Source organism: Coenobita brevimanus, chromosome 63, assembly GCF_032717465.1.
Source record: "Coenobita brevimanus isolate Jiangsu-jjx chromosome 63, ASM3271746v2, whole genome shotgun sequence".
In the NCBI taxonomy this organism is placed as follows: domain Eukaryota; kingdom Metazoa; phylum Arthropoda; class Malacostraca; order Decapoda; family Coenobitidae; genus Coenobita; species Coenobita brevimanus.
In genome coordinates, this window is record NC_137016.1 from 4,568,900 (window position 1) to 4,591,112 (window position 22,213).

At 41.9% G+C, this 22,213-nt stretch overlaps 1 protein-coding gene across 1 annotated transcript; it reads right to left on the minus strand.

Annotated features, from left to right (window-relative positions):
• Positions 1-6,635: 6,635 nt before the first annotated feature.
• Positions 6,636-21,173, minus strand: LOC145404476 (uncharacterized). The gene is made up of 4 exons (XM_080276014.1): positions 21,063-21,173; positions 12,525-12,632; positions 10,588-10,683; positions 6,636-6,971 (listed from the first exon to the last, which is right to left on the minus strand). The coding sequence occupies exons 1-4, from the start codon at positions 21,171-21,173 to the stop codon at positions 6,636-6,638; spliced, it is 651 nt and encodes a 216-aa protein (XP_080132140.1).
• Positions 21,174-22,213: the final 1,040 nt, after the last annotated feature.

Sequence of the window (22,213 nt, forward strand, 5' to 3'; positions counted from 1 at the left end):
GTTTCCTGTACACCATTTCCTATGCTCGGTGGTAAACATAGAACCAAATTATGGTGCCTGGTGGTTTAGTAGGTAATTAAGGTGCTTCAGTCAGATTTAGCCTGAGCAGGTGTATTTCCAAGGGACAGTTGGGGTTTATTGCTCACATAATGCCACTCAGGGATGAGAGGCTGGTCACTCTCACCTTAAATGTCAGGACCAACTTGCCTAGCCCCAGGCTCCCACGCTGCTCATGGGGCAACGTAGGATTGGATGATGGATGGATGGATGAAATGACTAACAATGTGGGAAAAAATTTAGCATTCGAGACCACAACTCATTTACTAAAAACCCTTTATGTCCCCTAGACAACAGATATGCTACGTAGTGTATTTACTGTACAGTGGTAAAAAAGTATATGAGTGAGGCTGATCACTGTCATCTTAAATGTCAGGACCAAATTGCCTAGCCCCGGGCTTCTACGCTTCTTATGGGGCAACGTAGAATTGGATGATATATATATATATATATACAGGAATATATAATTTCCGGTCATATGTTTAATAAAATTGAAAGGAGGGGGGTGTACTGTAGTGCAGCTTCTGCGCACCACAGCTTGGACACGTGACGAAGGCCAGCATTACTCATATTCAGTTTCCTCATCCTGCCAAAACCATCCAAGCGATGCTATGATGGCCACAGGTGCCGGACCCATTCAGATAGCGACCTGAATTGCCCAGGAAGTTAAGGACACACCTTATTAGTCCTGCGGTCAATCACCTCTGAACCTGACTCAGGCAGCATGTGAACAGAAAGATGCTGAAGCAATCTTTTACCCCCTATTCCATTCCTGTCTCCACTGAAGAAACAGCTTTGCCTCCTGCCTCTACACTGCTGGGTCAGATACACTCGCACACACCTCATGCCACGCTAATACACCTCTGACCACTAACACTCACAGACTACCAAGAATACTTGCTCCCCCTCTCATTAACCCTTTAACCGCGGGTGTCATTCCAGAATGACGTTGCAAAAACTGGACCAAACCGCGGGTGTCATTCTCGAATGTTTGTGAATATTTTGAATACCCCGCGTTTTTTCCGTGCGCCAATTGTTTCAAGGGAGAGTAGCTATTAAGTTCTTTCACTCCAGCCGACCCCCACCTCCCTCTTCCCCCCCCTGGGCCCCCCACCCCACCCCTGACCAAGCGCGCATCAGTATCTGTCCAGCTGTGTGAGTGACAACACATGTTGATGTGGCAGTGAAGTGCAGGCAATTACAGTGCCTTTTACCTGTCTCAGTGAACACAGAGTGGGTGTTTATCGTATGTGCAGTGTTCATATATGTTTATAGTATTATTATCAGAATGTGATTGGCATTTGGTAATGGTGTGTGAGCGAAAAATAGTGATTACAACACCGCTGATGTGGCAGTGAAGTGCAGGCAATTACAGTGCCTTTTACCTGCCTCAGTGAACACAGAGTGGGTGTTTATCGTATGTGCAGTGTTCATATATGTTTATAGTATTATTATCAGAATGAGGTTGGCATTTGGTAATGGTGTGTGAGCGAAAAATAGTGATTACAACACCGCTGATGTGGCAGTGAAGTGCAGGTAATTACAGTGCCTTTTACCTGCCTCAGTGAACACAGAGTGGGTGTTTATCGTATGTGCAGTGTTCATATATGTTTATAGTATTATTATCAGAATGAGGTTGGCATTTGGTAATGGTGTATGAGGGAAGGTAATGATGTGTGAGCGAAAAATAGTGATTTTACACCCCTCACTTCTAACGGCACTGCCCGTCCTGTGAAAGTCAACAAAGTCATGAAACCTACATCAATGGAAAGCTGAAGGTTAGTACTTTCTAATGGTACCTTATTTTTTTCTCTAGCTTTATTCTGTGCAGAGTTATTAAGGTTTAAAGGTTTGTTTACATTTGGCTGAAACCCCCGCGGGAGAGGACAGTCAGACCAAAACAATACCCGCGGTTAAAGGGTTAATCGTAAAGTCACCTTGTTCCAGCACAAATATTTTGTAATTCTCCCCTCTGAACTAATAGCGAATGTCGTGTGCTATAGAATATCTCTATCTATCTATCTATTGCCAGACGCCACAATCCCACAAGGGGCGGCCACTAGACTCTGAGTTACTTGTTTTATGGGGAGGAGCACTAACCCTCCACCAACCCACTTGTTGACACGTAGGGCGCACGTATGGGTTGGTTATATGGTTACCACCCAGCGTTGTAAATGGTTTCTTGGCTTACAGGAAACATGTTTGTTAATATACTGCCCACTCTCCCAGGTTAAGCTTACTATCAACCCTATTGTGAGTTTGAATCGTAGTAGAGTAGCAATAACTCTCGTATAAGAACACAACAACGGCGTCCATGGAAAAGACAGAGAGTGATAGTAGGCTTGGCACAACAGGTGTGTTGCTTCCACAAAGCATTGTGATTGACTGGCATGTTGCGGGATCTGCCTGCACACCAGTTGGGTCCTGTGTCTGAGTCAGGGCAGAATTGCTTAACGTTTCTGAGACAGATATCACATAATTTCACTGGATATTGCTTTAGTAGAGCCAAGCTAAAAGCCCAGGATTTTGCCTTGGGCCGGATATTGCAATGACGGATAATTGAGAGTTTACTGTATCCTCCTTGTGTAAGAGTAAACTGATCTAATTGTTTTTGGTTTGTTTTGATACATATTCCTTGCTGAGTGTCAGTTTTTGCGTGAATGCAAGTCTAAGTATGATATTTTAAGCACATAAATTCTATCTGTCTGTCTACCTATAGCCAGATGCCTTAATCCCAAAAGGAGTGGCAAAAAACAAAGTGACTCCATGTTACCCTGTGCTGTGCCATTTGGCTGCCATCCTTCCAACTCACACCCCCCTCTCTCATATCTCTCTCCACTCCATCCCTCCAATTCACCCTTGGTCTTGCCTTCCCCCTCACCCCTCCACCTCACTCACATACAGTCTTGTAATCACATTTTCAACCCCCATCCTCAACACATGACCAACCCATCTCAGAGTATTTCATTCAAAGTTTTCAGTCATAACCTTATCAATACCACAATGCTCCTTTGCTTTCTCAACATTTGTCTCTTTCTAAGAGAAGCACGTGGAACTCCACGTGCTTCTCTTAGATAACTATTTTTCACTGGTTTCATTCTTCATTTTTGTCCTTCCAACAGGGTCAAAGTTTCACTTCCGTATGTTATAGTGGGAATTACGTTAATGTCATGCAGCGTCTTTTTTATTTCCATGCTCACTTCCCTAGTCCTTATCAGTGTTTTCAGCGAACCAGCAGCCATTCTTCACTGTTGTACCCTTTCACTTCCGTATGTTATAGTGGGAATTACGTTAATGTCATGCAGCGTCTTTTTTATTTCCATGCTCACTTCCCTATTCCTTATCAGTGTTTTCAGCGAACCAGCAGCCATTCTTCACTGTTGTACCCTTTCAAGCATTTCCACCTATAAACATCCTTTCTTGCTCATCACACCTGAATTCACTCACATACTCCATTTCCTCACCACCTAGCCTCACTGTGCATTCTCTGACCTCATTTCTCTCAAAGACCATAACTCGAACTCCTCTGCATTCACTTTTAGATTCCATTTCTTACACACTCTCTCAAACTCCCTCACCAAGTGTTGCAGCTCCTATTCATATTCACCTAACAGCATTGTCAACAAACGAGAGTAGGCCTACTGTACAAGAAATTTGCAGAAGCTACCCAGTCTCATTAGGGACACTCCAACATTCACTGCCCTACCTTGTACAGTATCTGTTTTACAACTCCACACATATGTAAAGTGAAAAGTCATGGAGACATGACACATCCCTCTTTCAGTCCGCTGTTCAGATCAAAGTACTCAGTTCTGTATCCGCAGGGATTACAGCCATGGCTTCATCATACATACACTTCACAGCATTCAACAATTTCCCATCCAGTGCACACATTTTTAATGTTTCCAAATTCCTTGTCCATCTTTTCTGTCATATGCTTTCCCCAGATTCATGAAAGCAGCATACAAGTTCTTTTCCTTCTCTAGATACTTTTCCACTTAACATCTGGGAATAAATACCGTATTTGATCTGCAAAACAACCTCACTTCCTTAATACCTGTTGTTTTTCACCATATATTTCCTTGTTTATTTCCTTAGGTTTGTTGATAGGTATCCTACCACATATTTTTCCTATTACACTGAGAAGACAAATACCCCAATAACTACCACACTCTTCTTTCTCCGGGACCCTACCATCCTCCCATGCCAATATGCATATCTTCCATATCCATTCAATCATCTCGTCTCCCCTGTATGATAACAGTGCATCACACACTCCATCAGTTCCTGGGGCTTTCATCATTTACGCTTTCTTCTTTGCTTCAAATTCTCCCATCCCTCTGATCACTTTCCCCCTCCTCGCCTCTCTTCTTTTTCCGGATATTTCACAACCATGTACAGGCACACCCCAATATGTGATGGTCGAATATGAAGTTGATCAATAGAACGACTGACGAAAACTTATACAAGTACCCAGTTTCCGGTTACCGATAGTGATAGTCACTTGTATGATTTTTTTCGAATGATAATCCCCTGCAGACACGTGCCGCCTGTTTAAGCCAAGTCATAATAATGTGTGGGTCAAGATGGCCACCCAGTGTTTACATGCAGATCAAAACACCATTGCTATTGCAAATGCATGATGAAGTGTAGTGTGCGATATTAAGCAGAGATATAACTTTTCTGTGTGAAATACTGAAAATTGTGACTTGGAAAACACCACTTTGCTCTCCCCCAGCCTCAGGGGGACCCTTGGTGATGGCTCAAATCAGCTTAGGAAATGCAGAATTTCTGGTAGGTGGCAGAAATGTGTGAGATTTTAGGTTACATGGCCTTGATCCCCTCCATATCCCCATTGAACCCATCCTAAATCGACCTCTGTGCAATTTCTCGGTATATGATAAGTTTTCACTTCACCTAACCCAATCGCATACCAGGACTTCATTGTACACCCACCGAGCTACTTGCGTTCCCTATATTCAGCAGTTCTTGGAGATATTCTCTCAGTATGCTCACTTTTTCCCCTTTCTTCACCAGTATTCTGCCGTGTTTATCTTCCATTCCTCTACTGGCTCTCTTATCATCTCATATTTCTTTCTTGGCCTCCGTCCTAAACAGTTTCTTACATTCTCGGTCCTCTTTACTCTTGAGCTTCTTCCAGATTCATCCACTCATTTCTTACTCCCTCTTATTACTCTTTTCACTTCTCTCCCCTTCTCCACATATAACTCTTTTCCATCTCACAACACCCTCCATTCCAGTATTTCCCATCCAGTCAGTATATGCTTTCTTCTCTGCTACAGCTTGTTTCACCTTTCCATTCCATCACGCTGTTCCTTGCTGCTCCTTTCATCTTCTCTTCACCCCACACATTGTCTCACATGCTGCACAGACTTCTTCTGTGAATATCTTACACATGTCATCCACCCCCATAATCTGCTCCAAATCATATCTATTCAGTTGCTTCTCCACTTTTTTTTTTTTTTTTTTTTTTCGTCCTTGCAGCCTTTCTACTCTCTTGGCAAGGACTACTTCCCCCTGTCTTTCACTACCTCTGGTCACCCAGTGCTTTTGCACCCTTATACTACTCTAGGTTGTAGTGATCTGATAATCCATTCCCCGAACTTCCATGCATTCTCGAGCCCAGTACAGATCTTATCAATCGCTCACACACACAGATAAATTATTGTTTTCTGTTCATCTACCTTACCACTCATCTTTGTCACTCAGTGTATACCTGTGGATCATTTTGTGTCTGAAGAACGTATTGGCTGTTGCCAAGCCGTTCCCGGCACAAATGTCCACCAGATCTACCCTTTCCATACACTTATTGGGTACATCCCACCTACCAACCAACCCGTCTACCCCACTTCTGCATTCGTACAAGTATCTCCAATCGAAAACACTCTCGCCTTTCAGTTTTTTCCAAGTGCTCTTCTACATTCTCCCAAAACTTATTTAGGACATATTATCACAAATTATATATTATTTATATACTCATATATGTTTACTATGCGTATTTATCAATACTACTACTGTACATAATATTACATCAGGTTTTCTATGTTGTTTCCAAATAAATTTATGGTTTCTCAATATATCAGTTTATTCTAGTGTACGTTAGGTTTATCTTTTGTATTATTTCTTACATATAAATTAATTTATTATTCATTTGGAGATCAGGGCAACTTTGAGTATTTTCTGGCCAGACTCCTTCCGCCCCCCAGTGCAATATCTTCCCATACACTTATGTATAAAAGGAACTACATGATAATCTGTATGCTACCAAAAGTAAGGTCATTTCTATAGATATCATGAAATTGCTTTGTACTTCGGAAGGCTTGTTCTCTTTATGACAATTTGTAGTCTCCTCAAAATTAACTTTTAAAGATTTATGGCAGCTTGGGACATGTATAGTATTTAAAATTAATTCCAAGAGCTAATGGGGAACAATCGTAGTTTAATTAAATTAATGAATATAATTATTTCTAAACAAATAATATAATCGGATTTCACAAAATCAAAGATAATGAGTGTACGTGTGTACTGGGGGTTCACAAGTAGTAATAACTGTAGTGCTAGTCAAGTAACATTGGGTCGGGATAGCAGACGTGGCAGTTATATACATGGTGAGGAAGGCAGTAGGTGAAGGGGTAGTGGCGGTGGTACTTTCGCAGCGTCATCTGGTGGCTTTTCTTTTCACGGTGGAGGGCGTGCTGAAGGCGGTCCACATCGTGCTTCAGATGCTGTTTGTCCAGGTCGTGTAGGGAGTGCGCGCGTCGGAGTTTCACCTCAAATTTCCGTTCTGTGTCGGCCAGGTCACGTGTCAGGCTCACCTCGCTTGATATCCGCCGTCGGTGTTCGTCTTCTGCCCTTCCTCGAGCCTCGTCTAATTCTTCTCTTAGTAGTCTCGCCTGGTAAAGAAAAACAGAGAGCATGAAAAAGGGCATCGAGTGGGATTAGCTTATTAACTAAAAAATCAGGACCGTTGTAATATTCTGTTTCAGCTGGTGTCAGATGATATTATTTAGCTGCGAGTGAGTCATAGGCAGGGCCAGATCAACCTTGCTGGGGACCCTAGCCTAACTTGATATGGGGCCCCCTACCCAGGATAGGCACCTGCATGTAAATATATTAATGACCATAATTCGATTTTGTATGATGCCAACTCCTGTAGTTGTTATCAATTATCCATTTATTTATTTTCATTTGTATATTCTTTATGGTGGCCACCATCATCCACTCACTTGATATAGTGCTGCCTACTTCTTCCTTCACCTTTATCACTCTTTTCTGTATCTGCCGTCTCTTCCAGTTTCTCCCATCTCTCCAATCACTTTTTATTACTCCTCTTTCCTTTTCAGGTGGCCTTACATTAAGTAGCAAGCCAAATGGTTTCCTGTAAGACAGGAAACCATTTACATCGCTGGGTGGTAACCATACAACCAACCCATACGTGTTCCCTACGTGTCATCAAGTGGGTGGTGAAGGGTTAGTGCCTCCTTCCCATAAAACAACTAACTCAGAGACAAACGATCATCCCTTACGGGATTATTGCGTATGGTAATAGATAGATGCGAGTAGATAAATCTGATGAATGGGGACCCCTTCTTGGGTGGGAACCCTAGGCTGCCTCCATTTAGCCAAGTGGTTAATCTGCTCCCGACCATCACTAGATTTTATATGATGCCGTCTACAGTAATATTCATCGTTTATCTTTTTCGTTTTTAGAGACCGCTTCAAGTGTGGGGGCCTTAGTCACGTACTTGCTGTGCCTGTTGGGTAATCCGACACTTGCCATAGGAGAGTGAGATAGTTACTGCTGGCACCATTAACCCTGTCACAGTTTGAACAGTTTTCTTTTTTCTATTCCAGCTGGTGCAAGACATTTTTTTTTTTTTTCCAGCTGAGAATTGATCATGTTACTTAAAGACTGTATATGGTATTCTTGTGGTGTTAGGAGCTTTTGTAGCTCCTTTTCGTATGTACTTTGTTGTTACTACTTCACCTTGTATTCCTTTATGTGGCTTTCGTATAATTTTATCATCGACATATTTGGTGTGAACAACATACAAAATTACTGTACATTTAAATGACGTTGACAGAAAAAAGCTGATAAAACAAAGAAGAGATGCTAGAAAATCTGCCAAGTCTACGAGCGTAATGGCGTAAGACTGCTGAGGAGAGGGATCATGCCACTGAAAAGGTCAGCACAGTGTAATTCTTTTGTGGATATGGACTTACTTAAGCATTTTGTTCAGGATGATACTGTACAATTTAGTTCAGCTTGGAGAATTCCTATCAGTCAGTGAGTCAGAGTATTTCCCTGAATCCATTTGCTTTACTAGATTCGTTTAAAGACATTTATTCTTGCAAATCCAGTACAAAGTGATTTTGTTCAGCTGAGAAAATATGTGAAAGCCAAATGGTTAAGTATGTATGTAAAGCTATTTTAAAATTCACATTAATGTATTTAGAAGTACTTTTAATAACTGCAGGACTTGGGTAGTTGGGGCACACGTGTGAAATTTATTCAGCCTAACAACATACATTGTACAGTAGACAGTAGATGGATGGCTATTGTTGATTTTAGTAGATACTACCCTCTATTACCTCTCAGTAGTACCGTGAGAGTGAAGTCAGGCAACGCAACTCAGTCATCACTCCTTGACAGCAAACTCACCAGAAGTAAATTAGAGTTCAAGTTGAGACTCACATTGTGACGAATCTTATGACACAAGTTGGATTTCATTTTTCTCAACAGCCTCCAGCAGCTGTTGGGAAATTATTGCTGTAGCTGGTTTTGGCACTGTCAGTCTACGGAACACATGAGTATTGTATTGTACCGTGGCCAAGCTCAGTATGAGAATTCCTTAAAAGCATGGCGCCATAATTATTCATTATGTTTACCTGTCAAAAAACAATTTCATTCAGCTGAGTGGAACTTCTTCCACAGACAAGAGAATTTATTTTATGGGTGTGATATTCATGATGCTTGGCGATGTTCCCCAGTAGCCTATATTAGTATAGTTGATAGGGCATCAAAAATATGGAATTATATAAATGCCAATTGGAAAACCTGTAATGAAATCATCAGCATGTATAAAACTTCTAGCCTATGGATACGAATTTAGAGAGAGAGAGAGAGAGAGAGAGTAGGATACTTATTCACAGATTTAGGGAAATAACAGGAATAAATTGGAAAAGAACGGGAAGGTTTTATGAAGGGAGGGGGTTGAGTAGATATTCATTTTAAGATGTTAAGGGGAAAAGTTTCTAAACAAGGGAAAGAAGTTGTATGCGGCCCGCAAGGATGTGGAGAAAGCACATGACAGGGTGGATATACAAGGAATGTGGAAAATAGTACGCATATATTTAGTAACTGGGAAGTTGTTGCAGTACGTGTGGATGGCGAACTGAGTGAATTTTTCTGTCTAAATGTTTGATTGAAGCAGCGACGTGTCACGTCTCGATGGTTGTTCACTTTGTATATGGATGGAGTTATAAGAGATACAAGATAGGGCAGCGGATGACGGAGCGGCCCTAAAAAATGAGGGCAGCGTTTGTAAACTTACTGTTCTGTTGTTTGCAGATGATACTGTATTGTTAAGTGAAGACGAAGGCGAACTGCAAGGCTTGGTGAGTGAGGTTAGGAGAGTTTGTAAGACACGGAATCTAGAGGTGAATGTTGGAAAGAAAAAAGTAGTGTTCTTCGTGAGAAATGAAGTCATAAATGTACAGTGAGGCTGGATAGTGAGGAAATTGAAAATGTGAGTGCATTTAAGTACTTGGATAGTGTGATGAGTAAGGCTGGAAGTTTGGAAGATGAAGTGCTTGAAAGGGTACAACAAGGAAGACAAACTGCCGATTCACTGAATGCAGGGATAAGAAATACGGCGGTGAGCATAGAATTAAAAAAAGTTGTTGCATATGATAATGATACCAAATCTAACATATGGAAGTGAAGCTTGGACCTTGTTGGAAGGAGACAAGTCAAGAGTGAGAGCAGTGGAAATGAGTTATTTGAGAGGAGCATGTGAAGTTACAAGGAAAGACCGACGAATGAGGAAGTAAAGGAACGTTGTGGTGTGGATGTTAATGTAATAGGACGCATTAGGAGAAATACAATGAAGTGATTTGGTCATGTGGAGAGAATGGAGAGTGAGAGACTAATTAGGAGAATGTATATAAGTGAGGTATAGGAGGGAGGGGAGGTAGGGGAAGACCAAGGATGAGATAGAAGGATGGAGTGGCGAGGTATATGAGAGAGGGATGTGTGGGTTGGGGGGAGGGCAGCGAATTGGCAGGGGTCAGGGCGACATGGAGGCGATTTCTTTGTGACCACCCATTACGGGATTGAGGCATATATATATATATATATATATATATATATATATATATATATATATATATATATATATATATATATATATATATATATATATATATGACAATGGTAAGAACACGATGCCAATAAAGGACGTCAGCATACTGAAGAAGTAATATAAATCAGACCTGCACTGCACCTACCTCCTCCTCCAGCTTGTCACAGTTGGCTCTCAGTCGTCGGTTTTGGTCCACTAGGTCAGATGAGTGGTCCTTCAGCCGCTCAGTGGTGTCGTTCACCTGCAGGGAAAGGGAGAGGGGAGGGATGAGGTCATAACAAGAGGAGGCGGCCAGCGAGTTGGGTCACAGTGGAGGACAAACCAATCTAGGTCACGCTGTATCGATTACTTTGTTCTGTTGAGCACGAATATCGCCTACTTCCATTTCTAACTTTTTTTCCATGTCACTTCAGCCACCGTTATTCTTTCATTTCGTTAGAAATTTCGTTATGGCCTATATTTCTTTCACACTGGGACATAATGAAGACTTGTTGAGCGCCTTAGGTTATATCCATAGACAAAGGAAATATTGCAAAAAGTTTATCTGTTACGAAGTGTGTAATTCACCGGGTCGGTCAGGATCACTTGATGGTCGTGATAGTCAGCTTTTACCCTCCCGGAAGGGAGCTAAGAGCTCATATAGTCCGATTTAAGGGCAAGGCTGTGACCTTCACACACGCACACACCCGTCCCCTTGCTCAAGGGGAACAGTAACCACCCACTTCGTCAGTGAAACTTTTCGCAACCTGAGCGAGGCGCGAACTCCCGTCCACCAGTTGGCAAGCGAGAACGTTACCAATGCACCAGCGAGCGGTGGGTGTGTGTGTGTGTGTGTGTGTGTGTGTTATATACAGAGGGGCAATAAGCTACAAAAAACTGATAGACAAAGAAGACATGGAAGTTTAGGGAAGTGTCGACGGTAACACTTATCAGCTACAGATACGGGGGTGAGTGGGCCGCGTACGCACCTTCTCTCCATTTTCGGTAGACAAATGATACAATAAAAGAGCAAATTTACTTAAAATGTTTGCAGTGAATATCATACACAGATGTAATCATACAATCATTTCAATGAAAAGAGGATTAGGTAATAAACACTGAGAAATCTGGTATTGAGTCAGTATGAATTCAAATTTGTAATCGTTCCGCTAGGAATCACGCCCCCTAACTCTTTTCAAAGTGCTGGATCCGGCCCTGCTTGTACTGATTACCTCATGATGTATGATCGGAGTCGAATGGAATGGAGGCATACTGAGTGGAACTTTTTTTTCTCTCTCTCTCTGATTCTGGTCCTGAATAAGATCAGTTATAGATACAGACAAGAGCTTCGCGGACCTACCGGGCCACTCAGCACTTGCTCCTCTGGAAACTCAGGAAAATCCACGAAAAATCTCTGACGCATTCCACGTAGGGAAACAGTTAACCTAGGGGTTAAAACACCCCTTTAGAAAATTTCATTCTACTTGAAATTCAAACGGCTCCATCTGTGTGACCCACTGCAACCATCCTGCCAATTTCTTCGAAATCCTTTATCAAAATCGGCTACACACACGTGCGCGCGGGGGTGGGGGGCAAAATTAGAGTATATTAGATCACGTAGGATACATGAGAAATAAGGTTAAGTTGATGTGATGAAGTATCGTAACAGGGTAAGACTGGCCTGAGTGGAAGACATAAACAAGAGTAAAATTGCTCTGGGACCTGCGGCGGGGCTCTTGTTACAGTTTTGGATTCTCCATGCCAAATAACCTTATATGGGACTACTTTTATGTCTTAATGGGCTGAAATGAAGTAGTTTTGCTAAAGTTGTCGCCAGATGGCACCACTTCAGGTGTCAGCTGATGGCAAATTTGGATTCTTCATGTCAAATTACCTTCTATAGTACCACTTTTATGTCTCCAAAGGCCTCCTTTTCACAAATCCCCCAGAAGCAGGAGAAGAACGCTGGCCACTCATTAGCCTGCTGACTATCGCTGCAGGTAAAAATGGATGGAGACATAATATGGTCTGTAAGGGCATACATGCTAGCTGGAGGCGGAGGGATGGAGAGAGGAAAGGAGTGAAGAAACGTAATCTACTCACGTCATCCAGACTGGCTACGGTGGTGCGGTATCGGGCTGAGAGGTCTGAGTAGCGACGCTCCAGCTCACCCACGGTGCTGTGTAGAGTGGCAAGCTCGTCACGCAGGTCCTTTGGGACAGAGGTGTTGGGATTAGAGGCAAAGATGAGGAGGAGGAAGTGGAGAAGCAGAAGAGGAGGAGAGAAGGGTAGATAGCTCGTTACTTAGGTCCTGGAGGGTAAAGTGAAGAGAAGGAGCTGGAGAAGTAGTGAAAAAGAGAACGTAGGCTCTGAGGTGAGATGAGAAGTTAGAGGCAAAGAAGAGAAGGAGAGAGAAATAAGGGTGACAGAAAGAGGAATAAGAAGGTGGATAACATAAGGCGTGGAGGACTGAGGTGGTAGGGTTGAAGGAGATAAAAAGGAGGAGAAGAAGGAAGAGGAAATACAAAGTAATACAAACAGCAACAGACCATATGGTCCTTTCGAGTTTGCTTGTTACAGACCTGACTGTGACTACAAGTTCTAATTCTGCATGGTGAACCACAAGGATAGTAAAGAAAGAAGGCTTCCCCCCGCCTCCAAACCCTCCAGGAAAAAAGTGAAGACCACCATGCAGCATTGAAAAACTGACATGGCAATTTCATAGGAAAAACTAAAAAGGAAAAGTTACATTCTATAATACTTTATCTATAAGCTACCAGTTTGAACAACCTGAAAGAGAAAGTGATCAAATAAACAAATAACTACTGCGTGACATTATTAACGGGTACGTTGAGCTAACGGGGCGTCTGTAGACATAACGTGGAAATTGCACAGCATACACTGTGGATGTTCAGGGGTGGTGTGGTAGCCTTGCCTGGTGCTTTTAACGTAGCAGCATTCAGTCAGGCCCCAGCTCCGTTCACTCCACAGAGACAAGGAACTCTCCCATGCGGGACAAGTACACAAGCTTCCTTCTGAAGCAATGATCTCTGGTACACTAAAAAAAAATCCCGATGGTGGTCACTTAACTAACAGGGACCCTCAGTGATCCGCAGTCCATCACAGGTCGAAAGTAAGAGCAGCCTAGTGACCGTTAACTCAGGGATATCTGTGTATATCCTAGTCTGTGCTTATATTACTTTATTTGCATTTAATGAAATGAAAAATATATAATGATGTAATGTGACACTATGTACGGGTACGTTAAGTTTACGGGGTGTCTCGTAGACAGAGGGGAATGAACTTACAAGTGGCTGGTAAGTTATTTGGACAGAAAAAGAGTCGACTGAGGATTCTGTGCAAAAATTTGTCTATCTTGTTTTTAAATGTCTTAATTGAGATAGCCTACTGTTCGTGGAATCTGAAGGTAAACTGTTCCAGATATTTACGACTCTGTTGTGGAAGTATTTTGCCTCATGGGATTGGAAACACTTTCCCATAATTTTGCAGCCATTATTCCTGGTTTGACTCAACCGGTCTTTTTCAAGATATCAGTTCATGTCTATGTTGTCATATCCCTTTGTGATTTTGAAGACTTCAGGTCACCTCTTAGCCTGCGTTTTGATAGGTTAAATAATTGAAGTTCTTCAAGGCGTTCCTCACATAGTTTGTTTCTCAGTCATGGTATTTTTGTGATTCTTTGCTCTGTCCTTTTTGTAGTATGGATACCAGAACTGCACACAGTACTCGAGATGGGGGCCCACTAGCGAGTTATACAAGGCAAGTATGACTTTTTCCGATTTAAACTCGAAAGTTCTTCCAGTAAAACCCACCAGCTTGTTTGCAGTGTTAACCACCTCGGTGAACTAGTGTACTTATTCGGTTTTAGGTCATTTGATATTATCACATCAAGATCCTTTTCATTGTCTGTACTTGATAATTGGATATTATTCATTTTGTAATTCGCATGGGCGTTGTTATTTCCAGTATGAAGCACTTTGCATTTTTGTATGTTGAATTTCATTTGCCATTTTTCTGTCCAGCTTGCCAAAGTATTAAGGTCATTTTGTAACTGCTGCCACTGTAACTTAGAAGTTAGTTTATTGGTTATTTTAGTATCGTCTGCAAATCTGGATATTTTACAATTTAGATCCTCATGTATGTCGTTTATGTAGATAATAAAAAGTATCGGTCCAAGTACTGAGCCCTGGGGAACGCCACTAATCACATTACGCCATTTGTATTCTTAACCATTTATCGCAACTCGCTGTTTTCGGTCGGAGAGCCAGAATTGTAACCATTTCTGCGTATTTCCTTTAATTCGAAGGGCTTCGATTTTGCATATGAGACACTTGTAAGGGACAGTGTCACATGCTTTCTGAAAGTCGAGGTAATTTATATTTACTGCTCTTGAGTCGTCATATGATTTGTAAACACCATGGAAGAAGTCCAGCATGAACGACAATGTCTGAATCCATGCTGCGAGTCTTTAATTATATTATTTTCTTCTAGATAATAACTATTTTATCTCTTATGGTTGTTTCCATTAAGTTGCACACTACTAATGTTAAGCTGATTGATCTGTAATTTCCTGGGTGCGACCTATATCCCATTTTTTGAAAACTGGTGTTACATTTGCTATTTTCCATTCGTGTGGGACTTTCCTAGTATTTAACGATTTACTGAATATGACAGAGTGGCAACAGTAATTGTTTTTTGCTTTGAGAATTCTTGGTGATATTTTATTGGGCCAGGGGTTTTGTTTATGTTTGTACTACTGTATTTATGGCTGAAAGGATATCGCTATTGTGGATAGTATAGTTACTGAGGACGGTGCTATTTGCTTGGTTTAATGGCGACAGTAGGCTTCTGTTGATGTTTTCTATTGTAAAAACAGACGCAATGTAATCGTTAAGAATGTTCACCATTTCAACCACATTTTCTGTATGTTTGACACTGTGGAAAGATCAACTTAGTTTTGATCCGACTTAAACACTTGGCAGAAGAACTGGGGTTAAGGAAGATACGATAAGATTCGGTTTTAAGAACATTCAATCCGTAAGAAAGATCACAGGACGAAGTCAAAGGTGAAGGTTACATGACAGCATCAGTACAAACATTTTGATTCGATTTAGACCAAACTTGATGGAAAGGTAGAAGATAAGGCAAGAACAAAGGGATTCGATATTAAGAATAACCAGCCAACAGGCAAGGTCAAAGAGGAAGGTCACATGCCAAGGTAACTTTATACAGCTTTGATTCGATTTGAGACAAACTTGGTGGAAAGGGTGAGGGTAGGGCAGAGATGAAATGACTCAACTTTGAGAATAATTAGCAAGCGTCAAGGTCATAGGGAAAGGTCAATGTTCGACCCTATAACTCAAGCAGTTGTAATTCGATTTAGACCAAACTGAATGGAAGAGTTGAAGGTCTGACATGGATTAAATTTTGAGCACAATAGGTCAAAGGTCATGGTCAGAGGACAAGGAAAACTAAAAATTAAAGTTTTGATCTAATTTCGATCAAACTTGCTAGACCCTTAGACGAACTATATGGCTCAGACGTTGCACTCCGAGTGCTCATGTCCCCCCCCCCTTTTATTATTATTATTATTATTATTATTATTATTATTATTATTACTCGAAGGGGCGAAGTGAACGAGAACACTATCCTGCATATAGATGTGTATTTGATGGTACCAGGGTGGGGGGAGGGGGAGATACAATCTGTATAGGTACGGTAGTAGAGAACAGTACGGATTGACCCCCCCCCCCTCCTTTTCTCACCCTTTCCGCCGTCTTTTTCTAGATTCCCTCATTCTTTACTTAAAAGACGTATACTGCTGAAGTAGAGGTTTATGATATACATCAGCACCTATCAAAAGATTAGTCTACACACACACACACACACACACCTCCATTTTTCTGTCCGCGTGAACTTATAGCAGTCTGAATTCCCACGTCATATACTTTAGACTGTGAAGCAGCTATCTTGATACAGAATATATGCAGGCCAAACTACAAGATAACATGGAAAACCTTTCAGCAGGTTAGTTTTACATCGATTTGTTGTTTGTGTAAGTCAGAGCAATTTTATTGAAAACGTAATATCACAAAATTATATGTTACACCTACTATTAAGACCATCGAATTTCCGGACACGATCTGCTCGTTGTCAAGACACTGCTAACATTGCAAGTTGCCGGAGGAACTTAAATGTTGTAATTCCTTGACATCACACTCTCTTTTATCGTGCATGAATGTAGCAGAGTATCTGTACCTAAAAAAGGACGTCCAGATAGAAGGCATTTTTCAGGCGTTGTTGTAGAGATGGAGGTCTGGCAGGGCGGTGAGTGGGTTGCGTGTTGGTGTTCTCCTACATCATGGGATCTACGCAAACCGTCCCGTCCCGCCTACCATACAGACAGATTACATGGCGTGAGGCACTGGCCACGGCACGGCTGATTATCAAGATTTAGAAGGAAACTGAGAGTAACATTAAGTTGGCTTATATTTAGATGCACTGCCACGATGTTGCGCTGCAAGAGTATTAGCTGTTCTTGTAGCTGTCGTTGTTGTCCAAGCGATCTTTGAATAAAAAATCAATATTCATGGTAGCAGTAATTATGAATCAAGTTGAAATTTGTATTCTGTGTATTTATTTTCCATAATAACTGTGGGAGTAGTACTAACAGTATAATCGAATGCTGATTTTAACAAAATCTATATTCTGGAGACAAATTATGTCCGCCCTGAAGACAAGAAAATGGCTTATATCCCCCAAATTAGAGTATCGTCTTCTATATTATTTTCTTGCCATCTCTTGACGGTTTATTAAACATTACATAGACTTTTCATACTGGCGGGGTCTGATACAGCTTTCATTACCCCATCACTACTAGAGATTCTACTTGTAAAATAATCGTCTGGAAGCATCAAGATAAAACCAATAAATGTTATCTTGTTCAATCGGTTACTAGTGACAATGTTAGAAAAAGCTTATTTTTCATTTATTCTGTCCTGTGATGTCTTTTAATTCTTGCTACTGCAAGAAGAGATTTCTAGTTATATATATATATATATATATATATATATATATATATATATATATATATATGGAGCCTCTGTGGTACAGTGGTAAAGTGTGCGTTTCGTACACGGATGGGCCAGGGTTCGCGCCCTGCCAGGGGTAATAATCTTTGGGAGTGTTCACCCGGCTACGTACTGCATTGGCGAACACAAGGGGTGCTGTGGTTGAACCAGTGTCGCTTATTGTAAAGTATGCTTGCACCCACTCGGCCTGCGCGGGCCAATTACACTTGGTTCACAGACTACACACACACTTACAAGCACTTCTCACCCTACATACAATCTCTACCAGACAGTCTAAGCCACATGGTAGAGATACATTGGCTGTATCGTCCCGACTTCGGTCGGGATAGGGCGGTCCTGCAGTGGATACTCAAACGGCTGATGATGATGTTATCATATATATATATATATATATATACACACACACACAGGGTATATGCCGCGTTTTTTGTTTGATTGTCCTTCAGTGCCGCCCAAAACAAAGGCCAATTACCCCCACACCCATTTATATTCTGAATCAGGGTGACCCAAGGATGGTTTTAGGGGGGTCAAAATTCATATTTGGGTCATCTGAGGTTACCAGTAGAAAGTTCGCCTTTTAGGTCCGGGCAACGCCGGATACCCCTGCAGCTCAATTTTTGGCATGGAGACACATGACCTCCAGTTCGGACATAGGCTATGTGAGGTTGACCTCCGAGGTCATTTGAGGTCACCGGTCGGCGATCATTTGAGGTCACTGGTAATAATACACGCTCGAGCGACTGGGCCCAGCAGCCCAATTTTTGGGATGGGGACTCACACGACTCTAGTTAGGATGTAGGCAACGTGAGGTTGACCTCAGAGGTCATTTGAGGTCATCGGTCGGAGGTCATTTGAGATCATCGGTAATAGTAAACAAGTGCTAAGAAATACTGTGTGTTAGTCTGCGAAAGCTAAAATAGAAAGTCCCTGGACCTCTTATAATCCCTCTTTAAAGGCATAAGAGGTACGTCGTCTTTCTGGAGTAGAAAGAAAGACTGACCTAGAACAAATAGAATAAAAATGTTCGCCTTTTTGGCCCGGCAACGCCAGGTACCCCTGCTAGTATAAACATAGATATCAAGAGAGAGAGAGAGAGAGAGAGAGAGAGTTGGTATTCGATCTAAAATAGATCAGAGAAAACAAACTGCAAATAGGCTACACACACACACACACACACACACACACACACACACACACAGTTGTTTACTTCCTCACTAGAGGTTGACGTAAAACTCTGACATATATTAGTGTTAAATGCGCTGATCAGTGTGACTCAGATGAAGTGCTGACCACGGCAGAAAAACATACTCCGATGCTGACTGCCGACCAAGATAGTATGCTGAGTGCTGAACAATTTATTTTGCTGAATATCATGTGCGGATTCAAAGCCAACAGCATGTAATGAGTGCTGACCAACAATGAGTGCTAAACTATATAGTGTGGTGATCAGCAAAGAGAGATCAATATAATGTGCTGACTAGTATAGTGTGTTGATCAATATAATGTGAACATCAGTATAGTGTGTTAACCAATAGTGTGAACATCAGTATAGTGTGTTGACCAATAGTGTGAACATCAGTATAGTGTGTTGACCAATAGTGTGAACATCAGTATAGTGTGTTGACCAATAGTGTGAACATCAGTATAGTGTGTTGACCAATAGTGTGAACATCAGTATAGTGTGTTGACCAATAGTGTGAACATCAGTATAGTGTGTTGACCAATAGTGTGAACATCAGTATAGTGTGTTGACCAATAGTGTGAACATCAGTATAGTGTGTTGACCAATAGTGTGATCATCAGTATAGTGTGTTGACCAATAGTGTGAACATCAGTATAGTGTGTTGACCAATAGTGTGAACATCAGTATAGTGTGTTGACCAATAGTGTGATCATCAGTATAGTGTGTTGACCAATAGTGTGAACATCAGTATAGTGTGTTGACCAATAGTGTGAACATCAGTATAGTGTGTTGACCAATAGTGTGATCATCAGTATAGTGTGTTGACCAATAGTGTGAACATCAGTATAGTGTGTTGACCAATAGTGTGAACATCAGTATAGTGTGTTGACCAATAGTGTGATCATCAGTATAGTGTGTTGACCAATAGTGTGATCATCAGTATAGTGTGTTGACCAATAGTGTGATCATCAGTATAGTGTGTTGACCAATAGTGTGAACATCAGTATAGTGTGTTGACCAATAGTGTGAACATCAGTATAGTGTGTTGACCAATAGTGTGAACATCAGTATAGTGTGTTGACCAATAGTGTGAACATCAGTATGGTGTGTTAACCAATAGTGTGATCATCAGTATAGTGTGTTGACCAATATAGTGTGTTGACGTCACCTAACAGTGTATTGGCCAATATAGTGTGTTGACCTAATAATGTATTGACCAAAATAGTGTGACTAGCAGGGGTACCCGGCGTTGCCTGGGCCAAAAAGGCGAACACTTTAATCCTGTTTTTCTAGTTCAATCTTTCTTTCTACTCTAGAAAGACCAACGTACCTCTTTTGAGGGATTATAAGAGGTCCAGGAACTTTCTATATCAGCTTTCGCAGCCTAACGCAAAGTATTTGTGCGCACACGTTTACTGTTACCAGTGATTTCAAATGACCTCCGACCGGTGACCTCAAATGACCTCTGAGGTCAACCTCAAATAGCCTATGTCCGAACTGGAGGTCATGTGAGTCTCCATGCCAAAAACTGGGCTGCTGGGTCCAGTCATTCGAGCGTGTATTACCGATGACTTCAAATGACCCCCGACCGGTGACCTCAAATGTCCTCTGAGGTCAACCTCACATAGCCTACGTCCGAACTGGAGGTCATGTGAGTCTCCATGCCAAAAACTGGGTTACAGGGGTACCCGGCGTTGCCCGGGCCAAAAAATAAGGCCAACACTCTACCGGTGATCTCAAATGACTCAGATCTGAATATTGACTTCCCTAAAACCTTCCTTGGGTCACCCTGATTCAGAATATATATAGGTCTGGGGGTCTCTGGCCCTTGGTTTGCGTGTGGTTGAAGGGAAAAAAAACGTGATTCTTAGAGAGAGAGAGAGAGAGAGAATACGACCAATACAGAGCGATCACTAGTATAGTGTGATGACCAATATATTGCATGTGTTGATCAATATAGCGTGCTGGCTAACACAGCTTGCTGACCAATGTAGTGTGTCAATCGATGCTGAGTACTAGCGTGCTGACCAATATAGCGTGCTGACCAATATAACGTGCTGACAAATAACAGATGTAGTGTGTTTTCATATCATTATAGTGTGTTAACGAAGATAGCATATTGGATATTGTCATAAGTTGCTAAAGAATCTAGAATGCTAAGTGTTGACCAAGATAGGGTGCTGATGACCCACAGTGCTTAGTTCTGACCAGTATACCATGCTGCCGAGTGCTGGCCAACAGTGTGCTAAGGGCTGATTAACACAAGGAGCTGAGGAACGTAGAGTGCTGAGTGAAGGGGGAAGTAGAGTCGTGAGTGCTGAGTAGTGCTGAGTAGTGAGTGCTGACCTTGATGTGCATCTGGAATCGCGTGTTCTCCTCCAGTGTGGCCTGGTGTCGTGCCCGCTCCAGCTCCAGCTCACTCAGCGCCCAGCACCCGCACCGGCGACCGCACCCCATCCTGCCCGCACCCACACCACCTGCATCAGTAACACCACCTGCATCAATAACACCACCTGCATCAATTACACCACCTGCATCAATAACACCACCTGCATCAATAACACCACCTGCATCAATAACACCACCTGCATCAATAACACCACCTGCATCAATAACACTACTTGCATCAATAACAACACTTGCATCAGTAACACCACCTGCATCAATAGCACCACCTGCATCAATAACACCATCTGCATCAATAACACCACCTGCATCAACAACACCACTTGCATCAATAACACCACCTGCATCAATAGCACCACCTGCATCAATAGCACCACCTGCATCAATAGCACCACCTGCATCAATAGCACCACCTGCATCAATAACACCACCTGCATCAATAACACCACCTGCATCAATAGCACCACCTGCATCAATAGCACCACCTGCATCAATAGCACCACCTGCATCAATAACACCACCTGAATCAATCACCTGAATCAATAGCACCACCTGCATCAATAGCACCACCTGCATCAATAGCACCACCTGTATCAATAGCACCCCCTGTACCAATAACATCACCAGATACCCCACTTAGTTGTGAGGCTTTTCTTTATTTGCCTCTCTCTCTCTCTCTCTCTCTCTCTCTCTCTCTCTCTCTCTCTCTCTCTCTCGACTTTCCCCTTCTTCTCCCACGTTATCTCCCCACTTTCTTTATGGACTTCCCCACCTCTCCCTTCTAACTATCACAGTCACATACAAGAACACACAATCTGGTTTTATAGTTGTTACGAAACAGAGAAAGATAATGTACACTTTAAGTGAGAATACTAAAAATCACTACTGTTCCGTAAAGTTCCAGGTTCAAAACAAAAGAGTTAGGTAAAATTACAAGTTAAAGTTTAATGCTCAAACTAACAACAAAACATTCAGGACTCATAAGGATAATGTAATGGCAAATAAACAGGTTAAATATATGGTTAACTGCAATAGCCTCTGTTAACACGAAATTAGCTAGAGTAAATTTATCTAAGTCAGCCCTGATAAAA

Coding starts and splice junctions, on each gene's coding strand:
- LOC145404476 (XM_080276014.1), bottom strand. CDS start 21,173: ATGGGGTGCGGTCGCCGGTGCGGGTGCTGGGCGCTGAGTGAGCTGGAG. Junction 10,684..12,524: donor CCGTAGCCAGTCTGGATGAC/GTGAGTAGATTA, acceptor CTTTCCCTGCAG/GTGAACGACACCACTGAGCG. Junction 6,972..10,587: donor GTGACAAGCTGGAGGAGGAG/GTAGGTGCAGTG, acceptor TTTCTTTACCAG/GCGAGACTACTAAGAGAAGA.